Here is a 14,265-nt window from a genome sequence, read left to right as displayed (position 1 = left end):
GTAATCCTCTAGCTTGGCCCTTCTGTATCACTTATCTCCCAGGCAATCGGGAACCAGCTGAGAGCAACTCTGAGGAAAAGACAGGAGGACTCATTTCTGACATCTGGTGTGGGATGTGGTAGGAGAATCTGGGCGCTCCCGTATCGCCGGTATCTCCAAACAGCTCCTGGGCTGTTCCAATCCGCTGCAGCATCAGGGCAGCGCAGATCAGATCGCAGACGTAGGGAACTGGAGCCAACTTTGAAGATTATTATCTGGGTGATTACTAAAGTCTTAAGACATAATGAATAAATACATTCATGTTTCCCAACTGGAGGTTCATGCAAAGTGCCTGGTTGAAAGAAATGTTTCTTTTATAACAGAACCAGGCATAGCAGAGCTGTCAGTTTTAATACGAATCTTCATCCAGAGTTAGTCTTTTTGTAATATAGCTTTACAATCTTCAATATTTTAGAGTCCCTGGACAAATGGGAGCGGCTGACGGTGGCTGATGCGCTGGAACCTGTCCAGTTTGAAGATGGAGAAAAAATTGTTGTGCAAGGAGAGCCCGGTGATGACTTCTTCATTATTACAGAGGTAAGATTGGCATCCCGATAAGCTCTGTCATTTCCTGGTAGAGATCAAGACTTTGTATTGCAAGTCATTTGGATTCAGTTTAATCTCTTACTTCAGCATAAATCTGAACTAACTCCATTCAAAGCAGGAGAACTGCTCAAAATTCAAATGAATTCAGACACCACTTCCATGGAAGTGTCTTAAGTGGGACGATCCCTAATTTCCAGTGAATTGGAAATGGAGAGGAATTTTAAGGTGTGCCTGGTGTCTTTACTTTCTGAAGGTTTCTTTTCTACTTGAGATTTTTCTTGTTCCAAATTCTTCAGCCAGGGTAGCCAGCCACACAGTGCATTGTTCCCAAAGGAATATACAGGGGAAATCACAAATGAACGTCTGTAAACTGGAGCAAGAGGCCAGATCTGAAAACGGATAATTTGTTCCTTGTTTTGCCTTAAACTCAGTTGAAATGGCTGAGCCATTTTCTTGTTTACTCTCACACAGGCAGACAGATCTGTCAGGCAGCTGAAGATGCTGACATCTTTTTGGGAGATTATCTGACACTTCAGTTCCACCATCTCGCTTCTGCAAACAGATGCTGATGGGATTTTGCCTCCTCTCTGAGATAAATATTTGGATCCTTGGTATCTCATACAAATACCTAGGCACTGTGATATAAGAAGCTATAAAAAGGTATTAGAGAGACTCAGACTAAGAATAACAAGACAGCATTAGGATATGATTGGGTATGTATTGAGGTAGGAACTTTTCAGTACCAGCTGTGCGTGTTAGTGCACAAATGTATAGACTGGGAATGACCAGCATAGGGCTCTGTGGTCACAGTTCAAGGGTACGTACCAGAGCAGATGTTACATGACCAGCAACGAGGCAGTGGTGGCCCAGGCACTAGGAGGTAATCTGAGTCCCTCCCTGGGGGAGAAGGTGGGTCAGATGGATGTGAGGAGGCTGGTATCGCTGCCTTGCCTTGGATCCAGGTGTATCAACGCTGGAGACATCTGAGGCTCCGTCACGCTGCTGTGTAGTGATGTGATTTAGGAGGAAAGAGACCCTGCTCTGCTCCGGTGATAAAGGGCTCGTGCAGTGCTCATTCCACAAGGTTTAGAGGCCAGCAGATTTTTCTTCGCTTGCTCCTGATCTGTGAATTTTTGGACAGATGCCTCTATCCAAGGCAGCTAGGATTTGGTTCATAATCAATATCTGACACTTAAAATTCCATCCTTCTTTCCTGTTGAGTGTTGGAAGCAGTATTTGATTTATGAACATAGTTTCTCTTCTAATGGTCCCAAAATTGTCAGTGCAATAACTGCACCTGTATATCACCCACTTCGGCACTTAAGGAACTTTAAACATGTGATGAGCAGTACCACTACAAAACAATAGTGTCAATTCCAGAAATACAGAGTTCTTGTTTCTCGTGGTGTTACTAGGTGTGCTGTAATTGCTTGCAGCAGCATGAAACTAGGAAAAAACCTAATTTTCTTAGCCATCGAATCCCATGTGGAAAATTGGCAACTTGCTTAAGAATTACCAAGGGCCTTTGTTTTCCCCCTCTTGATGGAACAGCTGTTAACACTTGAATGGGTAGAAAAGTATTAACACTGCATACTGCATAACCATAAAGTATGTGCCTACCTCACCCTTGCACTATAAATCTAACATAGTTTCTCACTTTGGAAATTGCCTCTATTTTTCTACATTAAAGAATGAATACCCACTATCAACTATTTCTTGTGCTGCAGTGATATTTCTGCCTGTTCACACATAGTTTTAACTTTGTATTTTAAGCCTGATTTCACAGGATTTTACATCCTTGATGTTAAACTTTTCTGCAGAACAGTTGATGCGAGCCACCAGGAACACATTATTCTACAAACTGGTTGAAAGTAGTTTTTGGCTGGTTTGTTGTCACAATATGTTGAAAAGTCATTAGCTTCTTTCCTATGTTTTTGGATGTTTGTGGCCTTATAATCCAAAACAGTAGAAGTGCAGCCAATTTGTTTGGCTGCTGTATATGCAGAAACCATTTCATATATCACCAGAGCGCAGTATCCTTGGGAGCACAGTATGTGCAGTAGTACAAAGCCAAATTTTACCACACAATTTTTGGGCAAGGTTCTCACGGCATTCGTGCTCGTTCATGGCATCCTTTAGACAAATTAGTTATCAATTTACAAAGCTTTGGTGCACCAACATCACAGGTACTGGTTCCAAGTGGGGTTTTGTGATTCCTATCATGAAAGCTTGTTTAAGACACCCAGGACTCACACATGCGTTTTGAATTGGTAGCGCAACTGTATATTAACTTCATAAATCAGTCAGTCATTCTGGTTAAACTGCAAGGCTGCTGTCCTCTGTGCCATCTTTTAAGTATACTGGTCCTGCAGAGGGACACAGCCTATAAGTGAATTGCCACCTTCAGGATTTGCAGACTGAAGAGTAACGATTAAACCCTTTTGAAAGTGAGATTTTCAGCTTCAGTGATGATTGGAACAATTCCTGCTCTAAACCAGAAATATCGTCCTGGTTAGTATGGACAAGAATATTTAGTCTCCCCCTTCTGTCAAGCAAGCGCATTCACCTTTCCTCTGTTTTTCTTAGCATAACTTGTTTTCGTTGCTTTCTGTCCACGGTCGTTATCACAGATCGTAGTAGGGTGCAGGGGATTGGAGGTGCAGGCTGTAAGCATGAAAATGCTGCAGTGCCCTATGGAGAGCCGGGCTGCAGCAGGAACTCAGCCAAATTATTAGAATAACAGAAAGTCAGAAAACGTGCACAGGGAAGACTTGCAGGAAACCAGGGCTTTCTAAGTTCACTGCTCACAAAGCTGTTATGGTTCATTTTTTGTTAAAAAGTCTAATGCGAACAGTATTACCCTGAGATTCCAGGACAGCTACAATTTTTCTGCCATCCTAAACATTCACAGGCACCAGTGATGTTTACTTGCAGTTGTTTGGGTGTTTTTCCATTTAAATCTCAAGCAGACTTCAACAAGATGTAGTTTTAATATTTAAAGGCTGTGATTTTTTCCAGAGATAGAATTATTTTAATGTTTATACCATATTCCTTAATTTGAAGATAGGATCAGATATTAATGTCTGCTTACAAAAGCAAAGTAACAACTTCTGTGACATTGATTTACTGCACTTGAAACTGGTAATTAAAAAAAAAAAAAAGAAAAAGGAAAAAAAGAAGCAGCCCTGCAGTTTCTGTATTTTCAGATATTTCCAGGTCGTATTTTCCCACTATGGTTTTCACACAACAAACTCAGGCTTTCCCAGACCAGACAGATGTGGAATGTATCTGCTGGATTCCAAGGTCATGGAATTATCCCATATGAGATTCCTGGCACAGAGGTGAAAAACTTTAAGCACCGTGAAACAATTGTTGCCATAAAGAATTATGTTTTGGCAAGCGTAAATCATAACAGATGTACAGTTTCTAACAAATAAATTTGCAGTTGTGTTGTACACTGCCACACTGTGTACCCAGCAGTAGGGAGGATTTATTCATCTGACTTCAGATAACGCAAATATTTTTAGCTAGCATTTTAAAGTGGTAGCTTGCAAAGGCATGCGAGCTGTGCGGAGTTAAATATCCCAGCGAATGTTAAGTCCCTTTAAATAAAATGCCAGTTGAACAGGAGCTGATTTTATTCCCAACTCGTGCTTTGCCACTGACTTCAGCTCGAACAGTAGTTTGAGCTAGTGTAGTAGCGCTCTGAAACTGGAAAGAAATGAGGGTTTTGCTGTTGTCTAGGTTACTGAGAAAGGTAGCGACAATAGTATTAAAAATAGCAGTTGTGCTTATGTACCACTCTCTTAAGTTCAGCTTCGAACTTGGCTGGATGGCACAGTACCTCGAAGTCCTTAACGCATCTGCCAAAACCGCAGGGACCTGCAGCCGTGAGGTGCCCCACTGGCTTTTCCAGCTCCCACCCTCCCTGTGTCAGATCATTTGGATCTGCTCGTGGTGACCGAGCACGGCGTGCGGCACACCGGTAGTGTCACGGGACTCCGCCGACTCTGCACAGGGAGTTTTTTAGTCTCAGCTAAGCACTGGGAGCTTGCTGAACTGCTGCCATATGACCCTAATACTCCATAAAGTTTGACATGGCTTAAGAAAAATGTGTGCACAGACACAAACGTATGCAGGTGTAGGAGGAGAGAGCAGCAAAAAGTTTATGATAATGCCACACTGCACCCAGAGAGCACAGCTTGTAACTGTCCTTTAAATGTGCTCTGCCTGGCCTGTCATCTCCTCCAAGGACGGTTTGGTTTGTGGTGCAGAAAGCAAAGAAATAAAACCGCATGAGAAGTAAAACATTTCCAATTAATAGCTGGTCGAGCTGCCCAGTGATAGCATGCGGCAGGCTAAAAATAAAAGACCTAAAAATAGAAGATAATTCACAGGAGAAAATTCAAGGAGAAATGGACCCATTGTATCAAGTAGCTTCACATTTAGATTTTTGGTTTTAACTTTAAAAACTAGTGTATTTAATTGCAGATTAGTGCTGGGTTAGGGAGGGTAGTTGCACCCTCCTCTGCAACTCCTTTGTGAAAAGCACATCAAAAGAGCTGGGGATTTGGGTTCTTTGTTATTATCTTGCCGGTTAGAGAGAGGCAGAAACAGGGCACCTGATTTTCAGTCTCACCTGTTTTATCCACCCAGGCTGAGGACAGAATGTTGCCCTCCCTGTTTCCCCTCAAGTGAGCGTAATCCTAAAGACACTTCATAAAGGGGAGCAAAAGCTGAATGGGAAAAGGCATAAAGTATCCATCAGTATGGAAACCAGGCAATGGGAGTAACAAAATTGACAAATAAGAGAAAAAATGTCATTGGTAGTGCAGAAATCCTTCCAGAATCAATGCATAGAGCTGCCTCATTGACAGAAATGAATCAAATTAATTGGTAGTGCTTATTTGTCCAGCACTATTCTTGGCTGATCACATAGAAAACAGTGTTGTAACCCTCCAGGGGGGGCTGCCAACTTTCGTGCTGCTGTTGACATTTCAAGTCAGGGCCACAAACTAGCTCCGGTCTGGGCAGGATCTGCTGCAAGTTCTTGCTGAGAGCGTACTTGAGATACTGTCCTGTAGGTGAAATCAGTATTTCCAGCCTCGCTGACACTCTTGGCACACTACAGAGCGTCTCTGCACAAATGCAGCTCAAAGCCTTCTTAGGTGGAACAGTGTTTGTAAACTCTTCCTGCCATGGTAACGTGCACCAGAGGTGGAAGATCCTTGCTTGGTCTAGCTAGGAAGGGCGCTCTGTTCTTCACAGAAATGGGCCTTTTTGTAGGAAAAGTCGACTTGAGTCTTAAATTGCACAACAAGCATCTGAAGATTTATGATTTAAAAGCTCCTTCAGAAGGAAAAGGGGGGAGGGGGAAAGAAAAATAATAGCCCAATTGTTTCCTGCTCTAAATTGTTGCTCTTTAACTTTCTAACCTAAGAGAGACCCCTTTGGCACCTACCCCTGCGACAGGCAGGAGAACTACAAAGTAAACTTCTTCCGTATGGTTAATGAAGTCACTGCCTTAGGCACACTCTGCTATCACACCTGATAATCTCTTTAAAAACACAGTGCGATTAATTATTAATTAGGAAGATGAATGTTGTCTAGAAAAGGAGTTTCAAAGGCTACAATCCGAACTGCTTAGTCTTACTGGGATTTTGTTGATACTGAAAATGTTTGTCAAAGGCAGTCTGCAGCAACCCCTAATATACCCAATAAACAAAATATACCGAATAAACAGAGCCAGCAGTCACCGAGGGCTCTGTACTTTGCTTATTTTTGACTTCAGAGACATTGTTCCCCATAGAGCTCTTACAGGAAAAGCACAGTCAGGTTTCTTGATATCACCTTGTTGTGCTGGAGCCATGGAGTTTCCACTGGCCCCGCTTCAAAGTTCATCTGTGTTCAGGATGGCATTTTTCATGGCCAGCTGACGTCAAAGATTGAAAGTTGAATGTGTGATTGGGTCCCATCCTGACTAAGGATGGAGGTGAAGTATTTTGCTGAGTCAAAGAGACTAAAACGTCAGCTTAGCCCAACTCTTGCTGAAATCAGTTTGACTTTGACTTCTGCGGGCAGTGGATCAGGCTGCATATATGTCAGTGCAGTAGCCACATCCATGCCAGCTTGAGCGTATCCTTTTAACTCTTCGCTCTCAGAAAGGGATAGTGTTTTGTAGGAAGCAACTGGCTGCTCCCCTTCTTTCCAGCAGCCATGGAGGACCTGTGAGTGACCTCAGCTTTTGGCCCTTCCTTCCACCTCTTCCTCCAGCCCCACTAATAACCACCTCAATGCAGTGACCTACGGTAAATCCTGCAAAATCTGAAACCTCAAAAGTGATGTACAGTGGAGCATTTTCTTAACAATTTTGCGAAATTTCAGATTAGCCAATATTTCTAGTCTTATTTTAGAACTTTGCAGATTTTGTTCCTCATTTGTGGCAGAAACCAGGACAACTGTATGTAAATTCTTTGAGTTGCTATGAACCCAGAGACTGGAGAATAATGTATAATAGTTTAAAAATGTACAGTTAAAAAAATCAGTACAATTCAAACCCAGTCGTGACTCAATCTTGAGTCCACAGTCAGAATTAAGTCCTCTTGCATCATCTCTCTCCAAGACCAGTAAGGTCAGCTTGGTTTTATATTATGAATATTGAGCTTTTTTAAAAAGAAGTGTGATGGGTAGAAAAACAATGCAAAAGCAACGTACACAGCACAGTATGGAAAAAAATTCCCACCTGGATTGGCACATCCATATAGTATAGCCAAAGAATGTTAAAAGTCAGAATAACTGTGGTATGTAATATATGTAACCTTTTAAATAGCTCGTTTCATCTTAGCTACTTACCTGTTTTACAAGAACATCACGTGAACTTCACTAGGTTTATCCTCACTATACCTGTGTGATGTAGTGTGTGAAGCAACCTCCATGTGACATGGTGCAGTCTGAAGCTCAGGCAAAAGAATTAAGATAGTTCTTCATTGCTGCTGAAAACAATCAACAGGAATTAGGTACCTCGAAGATCTGGACCTTCATGCTTTTGCTTACAGAAGGTCTAAGGCAGAAAAGCAATGTTAGCCCTATGGCCAGCATCAACTGGCCATCCTTTTACATTTATGTTAAATTTTATCACCCCCAAATGATAGATGTTATTTTCTACTGCAGGTTATCTGGAAGTCACTGGCATTTTGTATCGCTGACTGAAATTCGTTTATTTCTTCCCCTGTTTTTTTATTGAAATCTTTCATAAATCAGAGGTTGGCAAATAATAAAAACCCAAGATTATTTACTGGCTAAAGGAATATTTGCAATGTCTTTGGCTACACAGTTCAAAGGATTTGTCTCCTCTTGGAAAGTAGCCCCAGAACTGCTGATCCTTAGCTGTAACATAAAAGCCGTCCCAGGAATGATGCTATCAGCACTCCCAAAGGGCTAAAACGGCAGCTGAGGAGTGATGTGTTAGTGGTCTTTCAGGACGTTGTGACTGAGAACATTGCTTATGCCAGCAGCCCGAGGTACATGCAAGGACTTGCTGTGTTATTCTGTGCCACTGGGACGCTGGTAAACTTAGGTCTTGAAGGAAAACCACTGGGAGGATGCAGTGTAGCTGTACTGTTCTCTAAGGCTTAAAAGTAGTTTTCAGAACGTCTCCTTTGCACATGCTATACCCAGCGCAAAAATATGCGTGTGAATGTTTCGCCAGATCGCTTTTGACATGACAACTTGTGTAGGAGTCTTCAGTCTCATTCAGCTGTAATTTAAAACATCTGATTTGTAAACCCGTAAAATTGAAGTTTATGCTGGAAATACAGACACACCCTGGCTTCTTATAGGTTACGTGGAAAACTGGGAGATTGTTTGGTGTACAGAGAAGTAAAAAGTTCGTAATTGACAGTTTCGTTCTTAATATATACATGCTCCATTTGAATTTTCATAAAAATCAGAGCGCTAGTTTTCCTCTGTGTTCAAAACAGCCTGTGACTTTTTATTTAGGTAGTACTTGCTTTAAGTTATGGTTGATGCTTTGGCTCTTCTCTAGTCTTGTCCAGTAGTGTCTTCCTACCATGGAAGTCTGCAAAAGCAGCGGATGTTCCCAGGTGATGAAACGCTTTTCCGTGTGAGTAAGGAGAACAGGACGAGCTGTTTACCCCTCAAGCTTTTCAGAAGGTTCTCAGGATCCTTGCAATCTCTTTTGACAGTGAAGACCGAGCTCACAAGCTCTGAATCAAAGCACTTAGTCAACATGACCAAGAACTTATGGCCTGAGGCTCGTTAAATCTAAATTGAAGTTAAAGGCATCTGCTATCTCAGGAACTAGGAGCTCCACCCAGAGAAGTGCCTCTCTTTCGTCAAGCAAAGATACTGCAATATACAGAAGACTTGAAACGTAGTGATGTCCAACCTGGTGGCAGAGGAATGGAGAATTTCCTAATCCCTGCTGGAGTTCATCCCTTTCTCTGGATCATGTTAAAGCTGTTCCTTACTTGGATGGCTTTTGTCTCTCGTCTGCAAAGATACTGTTGAGACGATTGCAGATTCATTGAATGAATATCAGCTGTGTAATGTGGACTTTGTGGAGCATTTAAGGATCTCCACCATGGGCTCCAGGAAGTGGCAACTTTGAAAGCCCAAGTTTTTTGTTTCTTGAGTTTCAGAATTTAGTCCTTCGAATACACGTGATTCACTAACTGAAAGGACTTAGGAGAGCTTTCCAAGGAGGATCTTGGAGGTGGCTGAGTCACCATCCCTGGAGGTGTTTAAGAGACGGGTGGACGTTACGTTGGGGGGAATTGTTTGGTAGGTTAATAGGGCTGTCCCAAAGGCTGGACTCAATGATCTTCTAGGTCTCTTCCAACTGATACGATTCTATGATCCTATGGTTCTTTGATTCTATGATCTTCCAGATCTCTCAGATAAATTTGTTTCTCTCCTTCCCTCAGTTTGCTCCAAGTTTTCTTTCTCACTCAGAAGCTGTTGCCCTAGCTGGCCACAGCTGCTCGCTGAGCCCTGTGGTCACAGCATTAGTTAGGAGACTTTAATGACAATGTCTGCCTCAGCCTTTTGCTTGGTCTGGTTACTTCAGCATCTACAGAATGTTTTCACAAAGAAGCAGATGGTGGTAGGAGTAATTGGGCCGTAAAACAACATTAACAGCTAAAACCGATTTTCACCAGAAAGGATTCTGCAGGCAGGGTGAGGGAGGTTCAGCACTGTTTTCTTGTTTTCTCTCCCCTGCATTCAACCCTGCCTCTGCTGTAGGTGGTAGAGCTCTGCACTGTCTGCTTCCAGGAGATGAGCCCTGTCAGGTCAGTCACAAATATGAACAGTTGATGAATAACCCACTTTTATGTTGACTCAGTGGACGTTTCCTGGCTTCAGAGACAGTCAGGATAATGGCTAGCTTTGTAGAAAGAAAGAATCTCTAAAATGCAACATTTTTTTTCTTTTGTGACTTTTATTGCTTTGTAGGCTGACATGTCTGAGAGAGGAAAACAGTGCCTTGTTGCCAATAATCCACAGCGCTTGGCACAGACAATCTTTAAAATCTGGCACCAGGATGAATATTAATTCAGTTGTTTTCCCACAGAAGCTACCGATTAGTCAAGGCCAAGTATCACTGAGATGATTCATTAAAACCCGGCATCTGAGCCCACCTTTACTGAGCGGATCTGCTTTTCGTCACCCCTACGACAGGTGACTGAATGTGTAATAAAAGGGGCAACTAAAATCCTAGAATGGAGTAAAGATAAAAGCACAGAGGGACCTCAAAGGCTCAGCCCTGGTGCAATCGCTTCCCAGCTTTCTGGGCAGGGAGCCAGGACAACTTGCCAAGGAGGATCACACCCCAGGCAAGGGGCTCCTCCCATGGCTTGGGGCTGGTGTCCTTATCCCTCTGTCACCATCCCCTCATTCCCAGGCTTCCCAGACCCACTTGGCAACTGGTGGCGTGGAAGAGAAGCATGGGACTACTGTGGTACTGAGGCTGGGGAGCACGGAGGCCACTGTGGTGTCCCTCAGTCTGATGGTGATGACTCTTGATGAAGTCTTAAGTCCCCAACACATGGATGCGCTTCTGTTGGACACCTGTGTGATCGAGCTCTGCTGCTGTGGCTCAAGGGCAACATTTTGAAGTCAAAAACTATAAAACTTAGTGTTTTGACTCTGAAAGCCTTTCAGCAGAAAAGGCTTAACAGAAAAAAATCCTATTTTTTCATTCTTTGTGCAAAAACACTTTCTTTTGCCCAAGTATTGCAGGGGTCTCCATGCATGAAGCAAATTGCAGTTGGTGCAGTGTATTCTGCTTCTTTTGGTTTTTCACTATGTTTACTGGTCTCCCTCTGCCTGAATCTAGTCTTCTTCCATCTGATAACAACATTTCTTTTACTTCAAGGGGAATACATAAGGACAGCACAGGTTTAATGCAAACTGTATCAAAGAAACACTGAAGGGGAAGATTGTCTGAGATACTGCAATAGGAGGATGAACAAACGATTGAAAAGGTCTTCCTGTGTCAAACATCTATGATTTTAAATACTGAACGATCAAGGCAAAGGTGTTTCCTGGTGATTAATGACGGGCTGGGTGTAGTCATGTCTGGGCCTTAACCCTGGCCTCTCGTATATCCCTAGGAAATGCCCTGCGGCTCCGTTGTTTCTGCTGTTTTAAGCTACACTTGGCTTATGATTGATTGTCATTTTCAAAAGTACCTTTATGTTTGTGGCTATTTCGGTGGCTGCTCTAGACAGCTTTGTTCCTCTCTCTCGGGTCTGGATGTTATTCCCAATCTAATATAAATGTGCCTAAGTAGCAGAAGTGGTGGAAGTTTAGACACACATACGGCGGCGTTTCGCAGGTGCGATAGAGCTGGTACACACGGCCAACTGCAGATCGTTTGATACCGAGCGTGGCTGTGGAGCTAATGTGTAGGATCTGGGCCAGCTGGGGAGCGAGGTTTGCTTTCCGTCTTCGCTAGCCTGCAGCGTGCCTTGGTGCTGTTGAGAATTATGGGCAGTGAGAGGATGATGCATTAAGGTTACAATGACAGCGTAATGATAATCCCATCCATCGACGCTGCGGTTGTTGCAGTGTAAAGGCACTTTTTGCAGCACTGCTCTCTCTCAGGGAGGTTGTGTGGATATCCCGATGCACACATCGTTACACTAATGTTGCCCTTCGAGCTCGTTTGAGCTTGCATTATTAATCTTAATGAATGTCTCAAAGTGCTGGCTTTCTGAAAATCCACTGAAATCAGTGGCACTCAAAATTTCCAGAGTCACAACCAAATTAAAAAAGCTGCAAGTCCAACACATTGCATGTTTGTGATCAAGAAGTCTCAGTAGCTCATTAGCTTGTGCATCATCTCTCACTGTAACCTGTAGTGAACCCTGATGGATGCAGGAAAGACCTCACTTGGCTAGAGATAAGCAAACCCACCAACCAACACTGTTTCCGTCACTGCAAACCTGGGGTCTGTTCTTGTATCCTTGACCCGCTCCACAGTCATTACAACATACGCATCGTAAATGGCAGGCACAAATGTAAAGTTTGCTCAGCTGGCTGAGGTTTCACATCAGGCAATCAAACTGGTTTAAATGATCATTTTGCAAAGTGGAGGATGAAATGTTAGCTGATGGATCATAGCAAGTCTCGCAGATTCACCCAGCAATCACTATTTCCAGGAGTTTTGTAGCATCGGGAGCTGTAGGTTTTGACTCCCTTAATTTAAGGTAATGATTTGGAAATGTTCTATGAATGATTTAATCACATGCAGGAACCAGTAAGCAGGCAGATATAATTAAATAAGTTGCAACTTACTATGGTTGTAGCTATTATAGTGCAAGAGCATTGCCCAGACAGTGTTTGTAGAAAAGAAAATGATATATTTTATTAGCTATATCTGGAGAAATAGGCAACTTGAAGAAAGCCATGTGAGCCCAATAGTTCTCCCTTTTCTAGCTATGCTTGTTGGTCTCATAAAAGATATTACTTCCACAAACCTCATCTTGCCTGCAACTGAATAAAACACTCCCTGAATCCTACTGGGTGTAAGATCTTTTAATTCATTTCTGATCTTCTGTAGCTTCCATCCAGTCCTGTCTGCTTCGCTCTATGAACAGGAGAGTTTTATGCCACTTCACAGCCTCTTCCTTCATCTTTTGTAGTAACTTCGCAAAGATTCAATAGCGGCATATAACGAGGGTTTGTGTGACTGTGGAGTGAGGGGAAACTTATCTTTTGAACGTGTGAATTATGAAGTGTGCGGATTAACAAAGTGAGAAAGAGCAAAGGTATGCTCATAATAGCAACTGATAGAGTTAATAGCAATAGCAGATGGATCGGCCTGACCTTTTCCATCTCTAATTCTATAGACTGCACTGCTCTTTTCTAGTGGATGGTGAAGAGGAAAACAAAATAGGCTAGAAAAAGTTTCTAAGCTCAAAACTCAGGTAAAAACGTAAAATTCTGAGTGCGTGGGGAAAAAAAATTGTCTTCCATGCTTCTCTTTGAATAAGCACAGAGTAAGAGAAGTGCTACATAAAAATGGAAATAGAAATAGTAACTTCTTGATATGAAAATAAAACTTCACTTTAAAAAGTAGAACTTTATTTTGTATGCTTAGTGCATCAAAAGGACATAGATGCTGATGTTGCATGTGTTCAGGGCAGAATAAATATTCTTCAATTTCAATAACAATAAATATATTCTTTATTACAGATGGAGCCTCACTATATTTTCAGTGATAGCTACATCTTTAAAATGGGGGGTTAGGCCAGCAAAACCAAAACATCAACAAGACTGACTTTTAAACCAAGAAGTTTTTAGAACGGTGCTGAATTTCCCTTCCCGCCCACTGGCCCTGGTGAAGGACCGTACTGCACAGCCTGTCCCAGAGGTAGCACCTCACCCCCCAACACTTTTTGCTTTGTGCTGATCCCATCCGGTGTTGTTGGCGTCATTGTACACTTGCCTTTCGTAGCCAGGCCACTTAGGCCAACTGCTGGTTGTAGGTTTCATACTTAAATATAAAAATAGGGCTCCTGAAGCAAGTAGCAATTATAAGTACCTGCAGGATGAGGCCTGGGAATCACTGTTGATCCAAGTGGGTTGCTGTCTTTAGGCTGTAGGATGTCTTACTCATCCTTATGGTCCAATGGTTTAAAAGTGAAACATCTATCAAAATCTCATTACTTTGGAGAGGATGGGAGCTCATGGATTGTAAACCCTAATTTATTTTTTATATCTTAAATTATGGTGCAGTATCTAAGCCATAAATTTTACAAAACAAACTGCTGATGCATTTGAAAGAGTCAAATAAATACTCTCAGCACCGTGACAGAGCAGTGACAGAGGGAGTGAGCAGGCGCATGGGGTGAGGGTGGCAGAGAGGCACTGATGGCACTTTGCTTTTGGAACTGCTGCTCTTGTTGTTTTTGCAATAGGATGCCCGTATTTACTTGGAGGAGAGGAGGCAAGGTTAATGATATCGGTTCCTGGGAATACAGGCACTCCCCAGTGACTGAAAGGGAATATTCCTGGACCCACCAAAGATCATAATTTCACTCTGGACTGTCTGCTAGCAGAAAGACGTGCCTGTCTGCCTTCAGTTTAATACCATCACAAAGTGCTGATTTATTAAATGGTGTCAAACTTCTTGACAGCCTGTGCTCTGTAGCT

General features: G+C 42.6%; 1 protein-coding gene across 1 annotated transcript in view; it reads left to right on the top strand.

Moving 5' to 3' along the window:
• PRKAR1B (protein kinase, cAMP-dependent, regulatory, type I, beta) overlaps nucleotides 1-14,265 on the top strand; it is a 94,343-nt gene that overhangs the window by 75,077 nt on the left and 5,001 nt on the right. Inside the window, exon 8 of the mRNA XM_009878486.1 lies at nucleotides 455-576. Coding sequence (XP_009876788.1) covers nucleotides 455-576 — 122 coding nt within the window. The remainder of the gene's footprint in view (nucleotides 1-454; nucleotides 577-14,265) is intronic.

Source organism: Apaloderma vittatum, unplaced genomic scaffold (assembly GCF_000703405.1).
Source record: "Apaloderma vittatum isolate BGI_N311 unplaced genomic scaffold, ASM70340v1 scaffold11921, whole genome shotgun sequence".
NCBI classification, from domain to species: Eukaryota; Metazoa; Chordata; class Aves; order Trogoniformes; family Trogonidae; genus Apaloderma; species Apaloderma vittatum.
The sequence above is the reverse complement of the archived record's forward strand: the minus strand, read 5'-3'. Positions and strand labels throughout refer to the sequence as shown.